General features: G+C 36.3%; 1 protein-coding gene across 1 annotated transcript in view; it reads left to right on the forward strand.

Moving 5' to 3' along the window:
- nsd1b (nuclear receptor binding SET domain protein 1b) overlaps positions 1 to 7,661 on the forward strand; it is a 57,970-nt gene extending 50,309 nt beyond the window's left edge. The window contains exon 24 of the mRNA XM_056445956.1: positions 1,568 to 7,661. Coding sequence (XP_056301931.1) covers positions 1,568 to 2,082 — 515 coding nt within the window. The 3' untranslated portion in view covers positions 2,083 to 7,661. The remainder of the gene's footprint in view (positions 1 to 1,567) is intronic.
- Positions 7,662 to 20,704: the final 13,043 nt, after the last annotated feature.

Consider the following 20,704-nt stretch of genomic DNA (forward strand, 5'->3'; position numbering starts at 1 on the left):
CACCTCTGGAGCTGTAGTTAGAAACATAGTTCCTGGCTGTGTTCAATCCCAGTTATCCCCCTATGCCCTATTTATTTACAAACATTCTAACTTTTAAACTTGGAATTATTTTTTTTTTAAAAAGTCATCTCTCTTAGGAGTAGTTTGCTTTCAAAGCATTTTTAAAGTTTAGTTTTAGCGTTCTTCATGTTTACAGTTGTGCTCCCTTCACAGTTCACTTTGAAAACATTATTGTCATTTTGAACACCGCCGAAACACTCATGACGAAAGCTATAGGTGACCTATTATTTAAAAGCGGAATTTGTTACGTCTCCAAAGCTTGTGAAAACAAAAAACATAGCATACGGTAATGCTTTTAATTTATAGTAGGTTAATCATTAAGTATCTGTACTGTATATGACATGGGCCTGCTGGTTAGAAGATTTCTGCTGTGGTTTGCATGTGTCAAATTGTACAAGTAGACTTTTTAAAAAATAAAAAATAAATGAACAATATCCTACTTAATATTAATAATAATAATAATAATTATCATCATCATTTATATCATTAATATTCGTATTAAAGTAGGATGTTTTTCATTTCCTAATCAATAATAAATATTAAATTAAATTTCTTAATAAATAGCCTCATTATTTATGTAAATGATTTACATATAAGATTATAATACGCGTTAGCTTTTGTAAGTGATTTTATATTCATTTAGTTGTTACGTTACCCCGTTTAGAGCATCATTATGGGTGTTTTACGTTATAACTGTCGTGGTTCAAACAATGGATCTGTGAAAGAGACACTAAGGGTTTTGGGAAACACTCGTCACTACATCATTTTTTTCGAGTTACGTCTTTGTTTGGGAAACGTACGACACGTTGTGAATTTACAACTTAAGGTTTTGTATTAAATGTCTGTGACCACTAGAGCCCAATCTACACTTTATTACTATTTTTTGTTACACATACCATGCATGTGTGTGCTTCTCCTGGCCAGCAGGGGTCAGTGTTTGTTTAATTTCGCTACACAAGCGATAACCCACAAAAATATCTTTGTTCAACTGAGGGTACTTTCTAACTTTTTTGCTCTCGTCTTTGTGGCAATCCACTGTTGCTGTAGCTTGCATGCATTCCAGTCTCTTCTTTTTATGCAATTCTTTTACAGCTACTTATTAAATGACATCTCCAAGGTACGGTTGGCACCTTGTTGAAAAACTATTTACTGCAACAACAAAAAGACTGCAAAAAATAAATAAAATGTGCACAGGCCACAAAAATCCAATGGCTTGCCTACAAATCATGCATACTAATCTGATGATAAAATTTAGTCACACACACTGTACACTGGCCCTTGTTTACACATAAAAGATTAACTGTACTTTAGGCTTAAGCAAACCTGGTGAAAAGTTGCCATTTTCTTTATACTCCAGAATGAATACACCAGTAGTACCAAACTAGAAGTGTGAAACCCTTCAGAATCCATACATCACTTTCACATTACTAACCAGCATTCATCAAATCAGTGAATCCGCTCCAATGAATAACTTGATTATCAATGAATAACTTGTCTTGTATTTCAGGACGTTGGGAGTGTCCTTGGCATCAGTGTGACTTGTGTGGACAGGAAGCTGCTTCCTTCTGTGAGATGTGCCCTAGCTCCTATTGTGTCGAACATCGAGACGGCATGCTTTTCATATCCAAACTGGATGGGCGACTGTCATGCAGTGAGCATGACCCCTGCGGCCCAGAGCCCCTGGAGCCTGGCGAGATTCGGGAATACCCTGGAGAACTAAGGCCAACCTACCCTATAAACATCATCAAATCTGCCAAAAACAAATCCCAGATCCTAAACACCCCTAAGGCTCTCCCGCAGTCTTCTTCTCCCTCTGATGTAGCCCCTCAGGTCTCCTCCAGCCCCTCCTGTAGCCCTCCACCACTCACAATCTCTTTAAATGGTCCATATTCCCCCATTTCGCCGTATGAAGAAAAAAAAGAAGAGGAAGAAAGTGTGACGCTATTAGAAAAGAATGGGGAGAAGAGCGTAACTCTAGATAAATCAGAACGACTGAGGATAAAGAAGAAAACCGAAGTATGAAGGTTGAAACTGTTGACTGATCTGGAGGTTCAGTTTCCCAATAGTCCTCTATACTAGCCATGTTCTTGTTTTTTGCTGAAGGTGTTTCGTGTGCTTTGAGTTCCAGTCATCAACCTTTCATTACAACATACTTGAATATGCTCAAAAACAGTTTGCGCCTCATTCCCTCAATATCTCTTGTAAATTGTACAAGATGAAAATGAGATTTAAGGCACTAATTTCAACACGTATAATGCGGTTCCCACTTTGTGCAGCATCATGGGATGTCAGGATTTTGGCCATTGTAAGGACTCATTCACACAGAACGCGTCTTTGTGTCTAAAAAAAGGCAAATAAGATGCAGTGACAAAGACTGTAGAATACACAAGACATGTCACTTGTATCTTTTTTATTGGGAAAAGTGTAATCATCAATATGGCGAATAAAACCCCGCCTACTAGTACAGGGGCCAATCATCAATCTCTATATGGTGGAAAAAAGCCCGCCTTCTAGTACAGGAGCCAATCATAGACCAATATAGACTGATGATATTCTGGGGGAGGGGCTTGGACCAGACCTGAGTTACTGCAGATTGTGTGATATTGATGTTAGAAATGAAACTAAAGAGACAGATGTTGTTTAATTTTATTGGTGATTCCTAATTTGAAATTCAATTGTAAGCTTTGCACGCAATTTTGATGTTTCCCCATTCAAACGGAATGCCCGAGCATACTGCCCGAGAGGCGCTTCAGAGATGGCGCAAAGTCAAATGACTTGCCTTAAAGGGAATTTGGCAGTGATCAAGAATGATTTTTTAAAAAATCCCAAATGTTTGCCCTTGCCCCAAGCTCTTCTCATTGGACCACTGCTTTGGAACTGATATCGATGAGCAGTGCTGTGTGCAAAATGTAAAATTACTTTAACTTGAACAGCAAAAATGTGTTTACATTGTAAAATAATGGAAAAGTAGTCCACCGGAAGGGAAAAACATGTTCTGTGTGAATGACCCCTAACAATATTTCTTGCTACACTTGGCAAGATGTTGAACATCACTAAAAAGCAACAATGAATAAAAAAATGTAAATACAGTACTAAAGGAAGGGAAATGCCATTGCATTCTTCATCGAGTCAAATACTAATGTCCGGTAGTGTTACCAAAGCACTTGCATTTGTGCTGTAGATTTGCTCTGTGAGCAAATGAAACAGAACTTAAGCTTAGGTTACCCTTTTCTATTGAATAACTGGTTCATATAATAACGTCCAAAGTATACTTCTGTATTTGTGCAAATTCTATATTCACATTTGATCTTTAATCATACGGATCATGTCTATAGACAAAAAAGATGGATGAAGTGTCTTTACTTTCTTCCATGTTTAAGAAGTGAAGCCAAAATAACCCAGGGATGCCACTTTTGAATGATGACCATAAAAGTTCCTCACACAACTATGGGTTATCCCCACTTGCGTATTAACAAGTGTCAATATAATAATGCGCTCACACTAGAGCATGAGCATGCGAAATTCTGTTGTACGGTGCTGTCAAAAGGGGAGTAAACATGATTGGACATTAAAAAAGATGATTGGACATTAAAAAAGTGAGTGATGGGCCCATATTTTAAATTTCTGTACAGAGAGGTCATGCAGTTCATGGAGGAGAGTCAAACTAAGTCAAACTTGTTTCCAGTGTATGTTGGGCTCCGACAGAGCTGCCCTTTGTCACCAATTCTGTTTATAATTTTTATGGACAGAATTTTAAGGTGCAGCCTTGGGCTGGAGGGGGTCCGGTTCGGGGACCACAGGATTTCCTCTCTGTTATTCGCAGATGATGTTGTTCTGTTGGCTATATCAAACATGGACCTTCAGCATGCACTGGGATGGTTTGCTGCCGAGTGTGACGTGGCTGGGATGAGAATCCAAGGCTGGGTTCTCCAAGTCCAAGGCCATGGTGCTCCACTGGAAAAAGGTGGTTTGCCATCTCCAGGTTGGAGGAGAGTCCTTACCACATGTGGAGGAGTTCAAATATCTTGGGGTTTTGGTCATGAGTGAGGGAAGGATGGAACGTGGTATTAACAGGCATTTTGTACATTTGTACGTTCTGCACCTGTGTGATAGAATGTATCTTTGCATACCAGCAGGTGACAGTATCAGTATTATAATTCCACAAAGGGAATCCAGAACTTGTGCTTCTTTGTGTTTCCTCTTGACTTATGTTCTTTGCTTAGTTTAGACTCTTCAGCTTTTATTGTCATGCTCTGATTCATCGCTGAACAACCAATCAGTGCATTCTCTTTCACAGATGGCCAACATGCTGAATGTTTTTCAATTGCCAATGCAGCTTAACATAGAACTTCTAGTAAACTGAAACTGCGTCAGTCCAGTTTTCAGAGTTGTAGTTTAGTTGAGTTCAGTGTGGTTTAGTTTTCACTGCTGAAAGTCTAAACACTGAAGAGCAAATCCATTGATGCGCAGCTCCACAAGTCCCAAAACCAAGCAAGCCAGTGGCGACAGAGGTCAAGGAACAAACTTCACCAATTGACGAAAGTAAAGTAAAAAAAAAACCTTGAAAGAAACCAGGCTCAGTTGGGTACGATCATTTCTCCTCTGGCCAAACTTTCTGTGCGGAGCTGCGCCGGAGGCTGGAGATTATTTTTAAACAAATTTTGAGAAGATTAAGTGCTTATGATTGAACACAGCTGGTGCCGCATCAGTTCCGTATATTGCAGCAATCAGATGAATACCAACACACTAAATAATCAGAGTTTAAATTCCAGTCATCTTTGTCTTGAAGAATCTCCCCTTTCAACCTTACTCCTCCCCTTCTCTGATAGGGTGGCATGGCGGCCCAGTGGTTAGCACTGTTGCCTCACAGCAAGAACGCAGCTGGTTTGGCCCCTCACCAAGCCGGTCGGTGTTTCTGTGCAGAGTTTGCATGTTCTCCCTGTGTTCGCGTGGATTTTCCCCGGGTTTCCCGGTTTAATCCCACTGTCCAAAGATATACACCATAAGTAAATTAACTACTCCAAAATAGCATCTTAAGACAACTCTTAGCCAGATTTATCTCAGCACGTTCTCAAGCAGGGGAGTTCTTGAGACCTACTTGAGCTCAAACTCTCCTCTCGCCCTTCAAACGGTAGGGAGCCCTTGGCTCGAGGATATTCTGAGCTCAGGGCCTTCTCCGGGACAGCATGCCAAACACGCTTCATTATAAATTATCAGCTAAGTGTGAATTCTTGAAAGCAATTAGAATAGGCAATGTGAACTGATTAAGATATGCCGCATAATTAAATGCACCAACCTGATTTTACCAAGTAGGACATGCTCCTGGATTAACATCTATGTTGATCCTGGAACAACATTCCAATCAGAATTAAGGGATACGTTTACAGTTTATGTTAAGTTTAGGCTTATGATTTACAGTTACGGTTAGGATGGTATGGATTACATTTTCCAACAAAAATGATGTTCAAGGATCAACACAAGCCGTGTCTCGTTTCAGAGGCTGCATCCTCTGAAGGATGCATTCGAAGTGCGCTGCGTCATTCATTGTGGCGCAACGAAGGCTGTCTCATTTTTAAAAAAATTCGAAGGCTCCTTTAAACGCAGCCTTCAAATGCATCCTTCGTTTTCCAGGTAATAAAGGACACAACCGGTGGATCGTTCGCGGCCTGGAACGTCCCAAGATTCATTGTGCGTCGATAACAGCAGGACACCTTTTAAAAGAAAAGTCCGGTTGAAATGTAATTAAGTTTAGTTTACTAGGATATCTAAACACATGTTAATAAACAAAAAGAGTTTACATGTTTATGTGTACATAAATGGATCAAAGGAAATATATTTCAAGCTTTTGTAAACCTTGTTTTGCCTTCAGATCACTTACAATAAGTTTTAAAATCACTTTGAAAAAAAAGTCATTACAAATTTTATTACCGCTTATTAAGGGCAGCTGTTACCGTTGCGTGATGACGTGATCTGTCCTGTAGGCTAGATCAGTTCAGATTAATCCAGGATCGCATCGTACTTGGCAAAATCATGATGTGCTAAATGCATATATGCTCCACTACACCACTGAAAGGCAGGTTTATGACCTATACTGCAGCCAGCCACCAGGGGGCGATTAACTTTTTTGGCTTCACTTTTCAATATTTATTTCATTGCGCATACTCCGAATACTCAGCATGGAAATGTGACTTGAGTTTGTTGTTTGGTACACAGGTTGGCCACATCGTGACCTGTTATGAAAAAGGAATACATTGAAAAACAAACTTCTAAAGCCCAAACCTGAATCCAAAAAATGTATTGTTTTGAATGTACTTATTTTGAATGAGTGATTATTTGAATTGCAAAAATGCTAAAAATGTTCTAAATTACTGCAGCATAAATGAAATTCGGACGTACACCACATTGTTACTGATAATGTATGTACAGTAGTAGGCAACTTATCAGTTTTAGAGGGAAACTGTGTTTTATATATTACTTTTTACTCCATACATTTATGCTGTCGTACATGTATGGAGTATATATTTAAAGGCTATGAGCATTTGGTTGTACGTGTAGACTTGCATCAAATCGGAAGTTTACTTTGGACTTAAAAATGCAGTAAATTGTGACAGTAATTAACGATTAAAATCAGTATCTTAATCCTGCATTTTTTGCATCATATTCATAGAGCTGATTATTTAAATGTCTTGAAAACTATCAAATAGATGAAGCACTTTTGTATAATAACCGAAAATGTACAAAATATTTGATTGTAATTTATTTTGTATCATTTAGGACATTTATCAAAATTTTCTTCAGCCAAACTACGGGATCTACGGGAACTTGATTTGCCATCCACAAAAAATACAGATATTATCAGAATTATTTCATGTAAATTAGGCTGTGAATTTAAAGGTGAGATTTTTAACACTTTTGGCATCCAGCAGTTACGAAACACTCAAACTATTAAGTCCTGTCCAAACTTGTACCATTCGTTGAGTCAAAACATACTAAAGCGCATCCATGAGATATATTAACTAGTCAAATCAGTTAGATAAATAAATATTTTCATAAATAAAAGATACTGATATGGCTACTGAGAACAAGCGTTTCTTCCCGCGCAGTAGTGTAATTTGTCACGCGCTGTACTGCGGCTGCAAAGGCTGCCTTTTCATTAAAAAAAAACATTTCTGTGCTTTACACAATAGCCACCAGATGGCGCAAGGAACAACCACTTTTCCATTGACTCAGTTGTCATGCATGTTTAGATGCATGTACAGTATTTGTGTGAGAGAGTGCTCGATTCAGCTCCGTCGATGCCTCGAGTGGCTGGGTTTCTTTATTTATTTTGGAGATAATGTATACATTTGTATTCACATATGAATAGAAAGACAAAAAACTTTACTTACGTGTCCACTTTTGAGGACTCAACACAGTTTTATAGATCTAGATAAAATAGCCTAAGCGATATTGAAATTATTTAAAGATATACAAATATCGGATATAGTAAAAACATGAAATAAACCAATATAAAACAAACAAAAGCTATAATGATTTAGGAATATACATCATAATATAAATCAATTAAACCGTTTTAAGCCATTTTGAATTTTAATTTTACAAAGGCCTATCTAAAAAAGATTTTAACTATTTTCTATAAACAACAAACGAAGTATATTATAATTTATTTATTTTAAAATAAAATTATTTATAAAGTATTTGTATATAAGGATATTAATCAAATTGTGCAAACTTGAGCTTTTTTTAACAAACAGATTGGGATACAACTGCAGGTAAAAAATGTGTTCTATGACATCATACAAGTGTTCATGTTTTTATATAACGTGGTAAAATTTTAAAATGAAATTAATCATCATGAGAAAGTAATCAAATTGTTGCAACATCAAAACCCATCCCTGCAAAGGTGAAACAAATGATGACGGAGAAGTCAAAAAGAGCGAATTTGCGGAGTAGGAAGTCATGCATGGAAAATGGAATAGATGTTCTTGGCTGATGGAAGATAAACAAACAATCCTACACAAAACATGTTAAAGCGCTAAAGCTACAGTGGATTTAAAAAATGTTCCTCCACAAAATCCTTTACAAGCCTAATCTTGGTGAGTAAATGGTTTTTATAACTAAATATTAATTAAATGATAAATACAGACGGAATTGAAAAGTAGTTTCTGATGCTTTTGCTCACCCAAAAAAGTTCTGTTTGCACGATTCTACTAATATTGTGTCCAAAAATATTTCAAAACTCCTCCGTTGTTAATTGTTTTTAGAAAATATCTTTAAAAAAATTCTGATTTGTAAAATGAAAGTTCAAAATGACTTAAAACGGTTTAATTTATTTGTATTGTAAATACCTACATTGTAATAGCTTTTGGTTGTTTTATATTGGTTTATTTAACTTGTTATTTATTTAACTGGTATTATTATATCCGATATATGTAATTCTTTAAAGGATTTCCGTAGCTATAGCTTATTTTATCTAGATCTATGACACTACAAAAGTGGACACGTAGTTTGTAAAGTTTTATGTCTTTCTGTTTTATTCATATAGCCTATTGTATGATCTCCAAAAGAAAGAAAGAAAGAAGCCGCTCATGGTAAAAACAGAGCCGATTCCTCTAGTTTTACTTTATAAGTGATATTTCTTTGCTTAAGAAGGAAAGTCAAATCCTTTGTGTGCAACTAAAACACAATTATTAGCAACAAGACAAAGTCCTCTTACTGACTTGAGAAGCGAATTGTTTAGGACAAATAATTTTACCGTATGTCTACACTCCAGAATTACCAACTAAAATGTTCTGCAAACAGCATTTTTTTAAAACCATATTCATGTATATAATTGCACTTCATAGTTTTACTGCTGCTCCTAGAGTCATTCCATTTCAGACAAATTATCAGGCACGAGGGAAAAAATAACTGTTGCCTTGTCAGAGACCTTAATTGTGCTGTAGTGCTTTGTACAGAATAAACAATACAATTACACACTTGTTGCGTCATTGCTTTTGTCTTACCACCTTTCTGTATTTATTGTAGTGGCTTAAGAAAGCCAATATACTGTTATACTACATAAGTGTATTATTCGTCCGTCTTCCTCTTCTGAGACAAATTTTTATATGAATCTCCTCCTAGATCGTTCATACTACAACCACCAAACTTACTCCAACCCTCTAAACTTGTCTTACTCGGGTTACTATATCTTTTCCAACTGATCAGACTTACGGTTTTTCAAAAACTGACCCAGGAAACTCGGAGAATTCTATATTTATATATACATGTATGGATGTATATGTATATATGTATTTCAATTATTTAAAAAAATAGCTGTGTGTAAAAACAAGGAGAACAGAACTACTGCAATTTATTAAATGCTTTGCTTTAGTAATGACGCTTCAAGACACATCTTCTATGGAGAATGGAGTCGCATGCATTGCTCAGGTGTGATTTTGTCCCCAGATATCAACATAGTAAAAAAAAATTGACTGTTTTGTGGGTCTATCAACTCTGATCTTAAGTTCTTATTTTGGATTTTGGATTCAAGTCATGTGATTGGCTGAGTCATTCTAATGCTGCGTTCACACCAGACGCGGAAAAAACGTCAAGTGCGAGTGATTTACATGTTGTCAATGCAAAGATGTGAACAGACATCCTGCGGCGCGATACACGCAAATGATGCGATTCACGCGAATTGCTCGAGTTGGTAAACCTGAACTTCAGCGGACATTTGCGCAGCGTTGACCAATCAGGAGCTTGCTAACGCAGCTACTGTTGTTGGTGTCCCGGGGGAAAATCCTCCTGCCGACACGGGACAACAGCTCATCAAACTGGGCTCAGCTCAGTCTGAAGCACTGCTGAAAGCTTTCATCCTCCAGGTATAGTTTCTGGAGGAGTTTATGAGCTCACAGATCTGGGTGCACCTCTGAATGGATCTAGTGTACTCAGCGCCAAATGAATCGAGGCTGTTTTTCAGTCTTCCTAAAGTACATATACACAGCTATTCTCTCAATTAAATCCATGTTAGCAAATGAAGCTAGAGTAACAGAAGCCCTGCCCATAAACTCAATGATGGTCTAAAAATCTGCGGAAATCTGCGAATTTCTGCACACGCAGATTTTGTTTGGGCCTAGTCATAAGACACAAGTCACCATATTTTACACCAAAAGCAGCACAAACAAGCTGATTATATTTTAGTCACTATTTTATTTGGGAAAAAATTTTTAATGGCCTACCCCAAAACTATTTTTAAGCCTCAAATAATGTTAAATACATGTAACAAATCTGTGCTTGAATAAATAAAAATATATTTATTTTTCGACAGTTAAACTACATTATATATATATATATATATATATATATATATATATATATATATATATATATATATATATATATATATATATATGTATATATATATATATATGTGTGTGTGTGTGTGTGTGTGTGTGTGTGTGCGTGTGTGTGTGTGTGTGTGTGTGTGTGTGTGTGCGTGTGTGTGTGTGTGTGGGTGTGTGGTGTGTGTGCGTGTGTTGTGTGTGTGTGTGTATTTCTTTCCTACTATTCAATGTTTCTTTCTGTTGTTATCCAGTTGTGTGATCCTCACACATTCCCCTGTTAGTGAAAATGAAAGATAAATTATTATTATTAACTAGCACATCAAGTTCTATCACTGCACCCCAAATGGCACATATGGTAATGCGTCCGGCTGTCAATCAATATTGGTGGGCGGGGGGACCGCACTCCTACGTAAAGTTGCGGTCGATCTGAAAACCGCTCCAATTGGTCCACCATTTTTATGTTGTTAAATTAAAAAAAAAAAGGACTGGGTGTGTTTATTTCACCCCAATATGACAGTTTATACACTATACTTACACACATGTCTGTGCAAACAGCTTTAAAAGAATTTTAATTTGCTGTACAGTGCTGTATATTGTAGAGTTATCAAGTTATATTAATGTAAGACTTGAGATACCACAAATACTTTGATGTCTTTGACAATTCAAATATGAGCTGAATACACCGAGACAATTAGCTCCACAACCCACCAGGTAGGAATGCGGGAAAACTACCTCCCCTCCTTCAATTACATTTGAAACATCTCCCGAAACCCACCTTGGTTACTCAGCCCCTTTTCACTCAACTCACACAGAATGGTCATTTCAAAGTCTGAATGTTCTAAATCAACCCAAGTGACTTTATCTATCATATTTGATATTATTTGAAATTTCTTAAAATGTGCGACTGGTACAATGGTCTCATTCCCTCAGAAATAGACATAATAAAACAATAGATATATAACTTCAGGTATCTGTTGAACCACTGCGAAGGGTGTCCCTTTCCTATAGGCAGAAACTCTTCCACTAAATGCAAATGCCTTTTGTTATCTGACACACCCCTTTCCTCAAGGAGATTCTTGGATTGACTACTTAAGGTAAAGTTTCTAAATGTTTTGGGCCATTCTGTTACCCAGATCAGCCCATAGCGTGGAACTTCATGTTCCATATATTTTGGAGTCAGGTATGCATCTTTTTTTTATGATTATTTTTTAGGGGTTTTCACTTTTATTGTATAGGACAGTAGAGAGTATTGACAGGAAAGCATGGAGAGCAAAGAGAAGGGAAGGATTGGCATAGGACTGCAAGGCAGGAATCGAACTCAGGTCGCCGTGAGCACCGGAGTGCATGTGTCGACGCACTAACCACTACAACACTGAATTTGATGTCTAGTATTGATTGTTTATGTATTGACTAAATGAATTGGCATAATATACATTTACCTGACTAATAAATTATGTTTTGAATTATTCAATCAGAGTTCGTGTTATTATCTCTAGTAGATTACGTAAAATCCATAACACCACAAGCCACTGTACAGGTTAGTAACGGACTAAAACACGATAGACGGAGCAACAGGGCATGTTATACGATGTTCTTAGAGCTCCGACTAACACAATGGCATTAATTCAAGTATACTTAGACTATAAAAGCCCAATAATGGGTTTTCTATTTACAACAACAAAGTATTGTTGAGACCAATCTAAATGTGGGAAGGCCTTCATCTCTGAACTTATAATACTATTTAAATCATATGGTGATTATTATGATATGAAATTTTTTTTTGCTTTTATTTAGTAGATAGCAGATCTATGGCGACCACACAAAAAATATTCTAAACTGAGTAAGTAGGGTTCTGCCTTTTTAGAATTGTGGTTAATCGCCTCTGTTTAATGACCAAGACTGACATGCTTGTGTTTAAGAGATAGTATACTCGGCCGGTACAAGACTCAGGTTGTTTTAGGAATCCAAATGAACAAGAATAATAAAAAATAACGAATCAAAGAGAATATTCAATCATAAGCTAAAATAATATTAATAGAAACAAAATAATCTTATCAATGTTTTATAATTGGAGTCAGATAAAATGAGGATAAATATATTAATATTCTAAACCACCTCATACAAAAATTGGAGTCAGATATGAGTTACATTAAAAGTAAATTAACATTGTGCACTGGAAAGACCGAACATGCAGTGAACCTTCGTCCACCAGTAGACATAGTCATTGGACTAACTGGCTGGACCTTACAATTAATGTGAAATCTCTTGATCTGTTTGAGTTATTTGTATTTGTTCTGTAAATATAAGCTTTTAGCTAACATTAAATGAACAAAAATTAGATAAATGAAGAAATTTGCCAGTTGCTCAGTAGAGTAAAAATTCTGGGTTGCTCAGTCTGATTTACTATTAGTAGTAGGCAACTAATATTACTGTATGTTTGTTATGATTATTGTTTCTGTGATACTTTACAGTAAGGTTTCATTTGTTAGCATTAGTTATGAACTACTGTACATTTTTGAACATGGTGAAAAAATTATTCTAAACCACAACTTAATCATTTAATTAATCAAATTAATTACAACTACTGACTGTAAAAAATATATTAATGTTATTTGATGAAACTTTATTTATAATGCTACCAAAAATTCTGTAACAAAAAACATTGCTAAATTTTAATGTTCATGGTAAAATTTTGTCGTTAGGCAAGGCAAGGCAGGTGTTTTTATATAGCACATTTTATAATTCAATTCAATTCAATTCACCTTTATTTGTATAGCGCTTATACAATGTAGATTGTGTCAAATCAGCTTCACATAAAAGGTCATAGTAAATTGGAACAGTGTAGTTCAGTTTGTAGTGTTTAAATTCAGGTCAGTTTAGCTCAGTTCAGTGTGGTTAAATAATCACAACTGAGAGTCCAAATACTGAAGAGCAAATCCAACGATGCGCAGCTCTATAGATCCCAAACCATGCAAGCTAGTGGTGACAGCGGAGAGGGAAAAATAAACTTCACTAAATAGCGAAAGTGAAGAAAAAAAAACCTTGAGAGAAACCAGGCTCAGTTGGGCACGACTATTTTAATTTCTCCGCTGGCCAAACGTCTTGTGCAGAGCTGCAGTCTCAGTGGCGGAGGCTGGAAGCTGGCCTCAGTGAAGACTCGTCTGTCTCTGGAATGTCACAGGAATCAGTCTCATGCTCTCCACTCCTCCATGACCACTACAGTAGCTGCTCAGGATACGGCCTGGTCCAGGATATGGAAACCTTGGGATCATCTCGTCGCTGGTCTTGGATTGAATCAGTGACTCTGCATAGTCTGAGGGCCTCGGGAAGAGTATCCCCAGGTGGAAATGGAGAATAAAGAAAATAATTAGCGTAGCTGCTGTTCTTAGTGTATATAAACAAGATGCAGAACCTGTGTGGAAGCCCACTAAGTGGTGCATTGAGTGTATGCTTTACTAAACAGATAGGTCTTTAATCTAGTTTTAAATTGGGAGAGTGTGTCTGAGCCTCGGACGTTATCAGGAAGGCTATTCCAGAGTTTAGGAGCTATAAATGAGAAGGCTCGACCTCCTTTACTCGACTTATCTATTCTAGGTACTACCAGAAGCCCTAAGTTTTGAGATCTTAAAGAGCGAGTTGGATTGTATCGAGACAGAAGATTGGTTAGATAAACAGGAGCTAGATTATTTAAAGCTTTATATGTAAGAAGCAATATTTTAAATTCAATACAAAACTTAACAGGCAGCCAGTGTAAGGAGGATAAAATTGGGGTGATGTGATCAAATTTTCTAGACCTGGTAAGAACTCTGGCAGCTGCATTTTATACTAATTGAAGTTTGTTAATAGAGAATGCTGGGTAGCCAGCAAACAGTGCATTACAGTAATCCAGCCTAGAAGTCATAAAAGCATGGACTAGCTTTTCTGCATCTGAGATGGATAGCATACTTCGTAACTTAGCGATATTTCTCAGATGAAAGAAAGCAGTTTTTGTGACATGGGATATATGATTTTTAAAAGTTAAATTGCTGTCTAATATGACACCCAGATCTTTTATAGTAGAGCTAACGCTAACTTTGTATCCCTCTAATCGTAGATCGAGTTGTAAGATCTGCTGTGTACAGGATTTAGGCCCAATAAGTAATAATTCTGTTTTGTCTGAGTTTAAGAGAAGACAATTGTTGGTCATCCAGTCTTTAACATCTTTAATACACTCAGTTAGCTTGGATAGTTTAGAAGTCTTGTCAGGTTTAGTTTAAATATATAATTGAGTATCATCTGCATAGCAGTGAAAGCTGATCCCATGCCTTCTAATAATGTCTCCCGTATTTTACTGGGCTGATTTGTGAAGGCTGTCCATTATTATTCACAAACTGGTAACGGTCAGCTAAGTATGACTTAAACCATTGTAGGGCCTGTCCCTGGACACCTGTAGACTTTAAGCGATTAATGAGGATACTGTGGTCAATGGTGTCAAATGCCGCACTAAGATCGAGTAGAACTAATAGCGAGATGCACCCTTGGTCAGCAGCTAAGAGTAAATCGTTGGTTATTTTCACTAATGCAGTTTCTGTACCGTGATGAGCCCTGAAACCTGACTGAAACACTTCAAAAACATTGTTCGTCTGCAGAAAGCATAATTGAGCAGAAACAACTTTTTCTAGTATTTTAGATATAAATGGAAGATTTGAAATAGGCCTATAATTAGCTAAGTTGCTGGGGTCCAGTTGTGGTTTCTTAATAATAGGTTTAATAACAGCTAACTTGTAAGGATTTGGAACATGGCCTAAAGATAAAGAAGAGTTGATAACGTTAAGAAGAGGTTCTCCTATAACAGGTAGCAATTCTTTCAGTAACTTTGTTGGAATTGGGTCCAATATACACGTAGCTGGTTTAGAGCTATTTATAATTTTGTCTAGCTCTTCCTGTTCTATGATTTTAAAGCACTGTAGGTTATTTTGATTCAGTGGAATGTTTACTGGATCTGAAGTATAAGGCGGTGCAGAAAGTTTAATATGTCCTATTTTCTGTCTAAAGCCTTCTATTTTATCACTGAAAAAATTCATGAAGTCATCACTACTAATTTGCGGTGGAACATTTTGTTCCAAAGATGACCGATTATTTGTTAATTTAGCAATGGTGTTAAATAAGAATCTAGGATTGTTATGATTATTTTCTATCAGTTTGCGGAGGTGCTCAGCCCTGGCAGGTTTTAAAGCCCTCCTATAGCTTGACATACTGTCTTTGTACGCAATTCTAAAGACTTCTAAATTAGTTTTTTTCCATTTACGTTCCAGGGCATGGGTTGCTGATTTTAGAGCGCGGGTATGACTATTATACCATGGTGTAGTTTTATTCTCTCTAGTCTTTTTTAGTTTGATGGGTGCCACAGTATTTAGAGTGCTAGTAAAGATGGCATCCATACTGCTGGTTACTACATCAAGGTCATTTGTGTTTGAGGGTGCATTTCAAAATAGAGAAAGATCAGGTAAGTTATTTATAAATTCATCTTTGGTGGATGGAACAATAGTTAGAATAAACAATGGTGATTCAAAGTGCTTTATATAAACATTTATATTTTTTAAACATATCATTTTACTGTTGTCGTGTAATAGTCATAAAATCCAGAAACAGTCAAATAAACAAAATTAAACTAAAGAAATAATTGTTCTAAAAAGTATGTATATATGTTTGACTCTTAACTAATGTAAAATTACATTGAAGTTGTATTTGCATATTATTGTATTCAGTCTCTGCTGAACTGCTAAAACCAAAACCATACATGTGTTCCATTAAGCGGTCAGAGGATGATTAAAGACAAACAGCATTCTTCACCTCTGTCCAACTGAAGGTTTATCCAGAATCTGAAAGTCAAAGCCTTTATACAGTTATGTCTGTCAGTTCTCATAGTTTTCTGACGCTCAAATGGAAACAAAAGAGGACTGGCACATAACTCATTCTTTATTCTTCATGAATCATTCAGTCTTTCTCAGAGACTTGTGTTTGGAGTGAAATCTAACAATGTGTTTCACTTTTTTGTTACAGATAATCTGTTGTCAAGCTGCAGTATTATATTTAGTAAGCAATTTAAACTCAAATGTGACCATTAATCTTGACTTTAAAGAAAAAAGTTTACTGGTATTTACTGAAAGCTCTAGATCCTCCAACAGCGATTCTCTGATCAGACACAACACTACACCTTATTACCTTAAAAACACATTCAGAAAGAGGTTTTTATTTCAGTTTCACTCTTGTTCCTATTTTCACATTTTTGTCACTCAGCCAGTGGGTCTGGTGAAGGGTGAGGGTGTTAGAGAGGGGCTTAATTCAACACAGTCAAACATTTTATGTTAAAATACTCAACAGATATTTACTTTATCCCATTACATACCAAAATTAACAGCAAATATGTTAATATGAATTGCTACTGTTTTTTTAAATGTAAAAAAAATAATAAAATCAATAATATTCAAGAAACATTTTACAAATGTTCAAATTAAGCAAGGTTTTTTTTAACAATTATGAAAAAGTTATGAAAGTTCAACCCTTTCACGTCAGTTTAGGACACATAATGAATACAGTAACTCTGTTAGTCCACATCAGTCAACATTTGGATCAAGACATTTCTTCAAAGTTGTCTTAAAACTATTGAACAACAACAAAATTGTCCTAAGACAACAGCAGAATTTTTTTTTATTGATCCACTTTATATGTTGACTGTACACCACACATCAGCCCTACTGAACACAATGCCTTTACCGAACCAGAGTTTGACTGTTTAACATAAATTATATGCTAGAATAACGATGATCTCACTTACACCTCACTCTCCTGCAAGACATGCATATTGTACTCCAACAGCATCCCACCTATACCAAATTCACACTTGGCAAAGATCTGAGGTAGTTTTCAGTTACTGCTGTTCACACTGCATGATAGATTGCAGAAAAGCCATACAGAGCCTTTATTTATGAAAGGAAGAATCTGTGACAAATCCAGCCTAACTCCTCCCTAAATTTCCTGCCACTTGTATCTTGCATTGTCATTGGCTATAATTCATTGTACATGCAAGTATTGAGTAGGTTTCCTATATACATGGTTTTTATACTGTACAGACTGTATAGTCTATCCTCCTTCCCAACCCTACCCTAAACCCAACCATTACAGAAAACCGCAGATGTTCAATCACAAAATACTTAATTCTAAATGATTTATGAGCCATTTTCCTCACTAGGACCAACAATGTCCAAATGCCCAAAAATTATTCACTTTATTTGAGGCAGCATTTGGTCCCCACTATGGAGTAAATCCCAGGACAAGGTCGAAAGGGATAAGGGATAAGTTAAGGTACACAGAGTCTCACGGACCTGAACATAACACAAGTGTTAAACATCATCTGGTTATTAATAATGTCACTGCTGATGAAGTAGGAGCTTATTACTGTATGCCCACAGACACACAGCAATAATTACTGTACATTACTTTTTTACTTCTTTTTTCTTTTTTCCTTATTTACTATATTTATTGATGACTCATTCATAAATAAACAAATATTGAATATTGTTTTTTTTTATTGTTGCTAAATATCATTGCTGTAAATTGTAATCATTATTAAGGGTTGTTGAAGTCAATTCAATACAATTATTGTAGTTATTCGTTTGGGTTCATTTATGAGCTGCATCTGAATGTTAATATTGTTTTCATTGTTATGAATGTAGCCCATTGTGTAATGTCATTATTTAGTTCACTGAGATAGAAAATATGCAATATTCTATGTTTGAAAATAACATTTTAAAATACTGAGTAAAAATTCTAAATTATCTTTCTTTATGGTGTCATTTATTAGCATTGAAACAGGACTCAGCTATAGCTTCCAGAAAAGGCAACATTATTGAATATTTAATTTAAATATGAGTACTTCTGATGTTCTGTTGGCATAATTACTTTTAGATTTTGATTTGTTTCAGCGAGAACATGCATTTGTTTGTACTTACCAATAAGTTTAAAATGTTTTTTCATCCTCCAGGAAAAATCCTGTGTGGTTCAACTTAACTCAAAGTGCTGCTAAACCAAAACAAAACATTTGTTCCACTTGGTCAGAAACCAAACCTGCTTCAATGATTATGAAACGTAATTATGATTAAGACTATCAATATATGATCATACAGTATGACCACATATAAACAATCATTTTTGCATGCTGTAGGTCAGTATGTTTTCACTTTTCAAATGGACATACAGAAATAAACAAGCAGGTAATCCTCTGCTGCCCTCTACGAGCCTCTTTTCAACTTTTCTTACGTAAAAGCAATCCTTTGATGTAGTACTGGCTTAAATGGAGAAAACCAAAAAACTTCTTATTTTTTAAACCATGACAACAACACCAAAATCACAGCTTTATTTCTGTGAGTTATATCACATTTAATGGTAAAAAGAAAGAAAGAAATTTTACCTTCGGTGGAATGACATACAGTATCATCATATAACACATGAGAAACGAGTCATTTGTTTAGATAGAAATAAATTCACGTTTACATAAATTTTAGCCACAAAAGGCTATCAAAGATCAAAGACAAATGAGGCGACATTTAAACCCTTGAGCTTTAACCCTTTCAAGATATTAAAACTTTAGTTATCCTGGTCGGTTCACATCGAAGATAATGCAATAAATAAATATTTGTCATTTATTTCCTATAGACTAAATAGTGCTTGTGCTCACAAAACAAAAAAATTTCCTGGCTTCAGCTGATAACAACACAAGATGGGGAGCAGCTTCGGTCACTGAGCCTGAGGTGCTTCTTAAAGAGCCACAGTCATTTTGAAAATACATTACATCTCACCTCCTCATCAAAAACGTACAAACTCAGTCAATACAATTACAATATAGTATATATAAATGTTGAACACCTGAAAGCTATTTTCCTAGTCTCCTTTATTATTATTATTATTAATATTATTATTAATATTATTATTATTATTTATTTTTTTATTACTAATATTATTTTCTTTTTAGATAACACAAAACACGGAAGAATTCGCTACCAAAGGCGTTGGCACACATTCTATGATGATTTAGTCAATTATGCATGTTAAACTAACAATAAACCAACAAGCATCATTTCTTTTATCTAGGAAGAATAGGTTTTCAGCACGTCACTTCCACAAGGTGTCTTTACCACACCTTTCCCTGACTATAAGCAGAGGATGTCTGGAGGCTTCACAACCATGCCATGTCCTGTGACATACTGTGTGCCATGTCTAGTGACATACTGTCTCTTTAGGCAGTGATTGGGGCAAACTGGGGTGAACTACAGATTCTTGCTCTTCACCACCAAATGCCTCTGACATTTCCATCCAACTTTTGTTGACAGGGCTGTGACGGGCCTCATTGGCTTTTGCTGTGCTCCTGCAAAGACGCTGAACATTGCGACGGTACTCTTTACCTCCAGAATCAATAACATAGGACCTTGGAGCACAATGTTTTCTCACTATGACACCAGGAGACCACATGTAATTTCCAGGATATGGTTGCATCCTTACTTCATCTCCATCATTCAGAGCAGATCAAGGACGACTTGCTCTTTTGCGATTGTAGTAGAACTTTTGGGTGCTTTTACTTTCATCCATTCAACGTTTTACTTTAAACGAGTCATAACCACTTGATGATAGCAACTGCCGAGCAGCAGGCAGGTTGTTACAGGGCCTTCTGCCCGTTAGCAGTTGTGCTGGTCACAGGCCTTCTAACTCAATTGATGTTTGTTCTGTAGTCAAGTAGAGCAAGATGTTTGTCTGTAGCCTTGCGCCAGAGCCTCTTAATGGTCTGTACTGCTTGTTCTCCTTCGCCATTAGAGTGTGGCATGTGGGGGGATGCCGTTTTATGCGTGACTCTATAGCTTTTCCACTACAGCACTGTAATAAAGACTTCTCAACCTGTCCACTTCAATGAATTTTGAATAGTAATCTACCAACAGAACATAATGTTTACCTTCAAACTAAAACAGATCTGAGGCAAAGTCTATAGAATAAACAAGACATGTCACTTGTATACTTTTGAATGGGAAAAGTGTAACTGTCAATATGGCAAATGAAGCCCCTTCTAGTACAGGAGCCAATCAGCGATCGCTATATGGAGAATAAAGCGTGCCTTCTAGTAAAGTAGCTAATCAGCAATTGCTATAGAATGACAATAGACATTTTTCACAGCAGAATTGAATACAGGAAGCACCCTCCGAAGCAATGTTTCACTTTTTCCGGTTTCGCTAGCAGTTGCAGAAACATGACAGCCTCGGGACATTGGATGACATTTTCCCTGTCAACTTTGC

Source organism: Danio aesculapii, chromosome 21, assembly GCF_903798145.1.
Source record: "Danio aesculapii chromosome 21, fDanAes4.1, whole genome shotgun sequence".
In the NCBI taxonomy this organism is placed as follows: domain Eukaryota; kingdom Metazoa; phylum Chordata; class Actinopteri; order Cypriniformes; family Danionidae; genus Danio; species Danio aesculapii.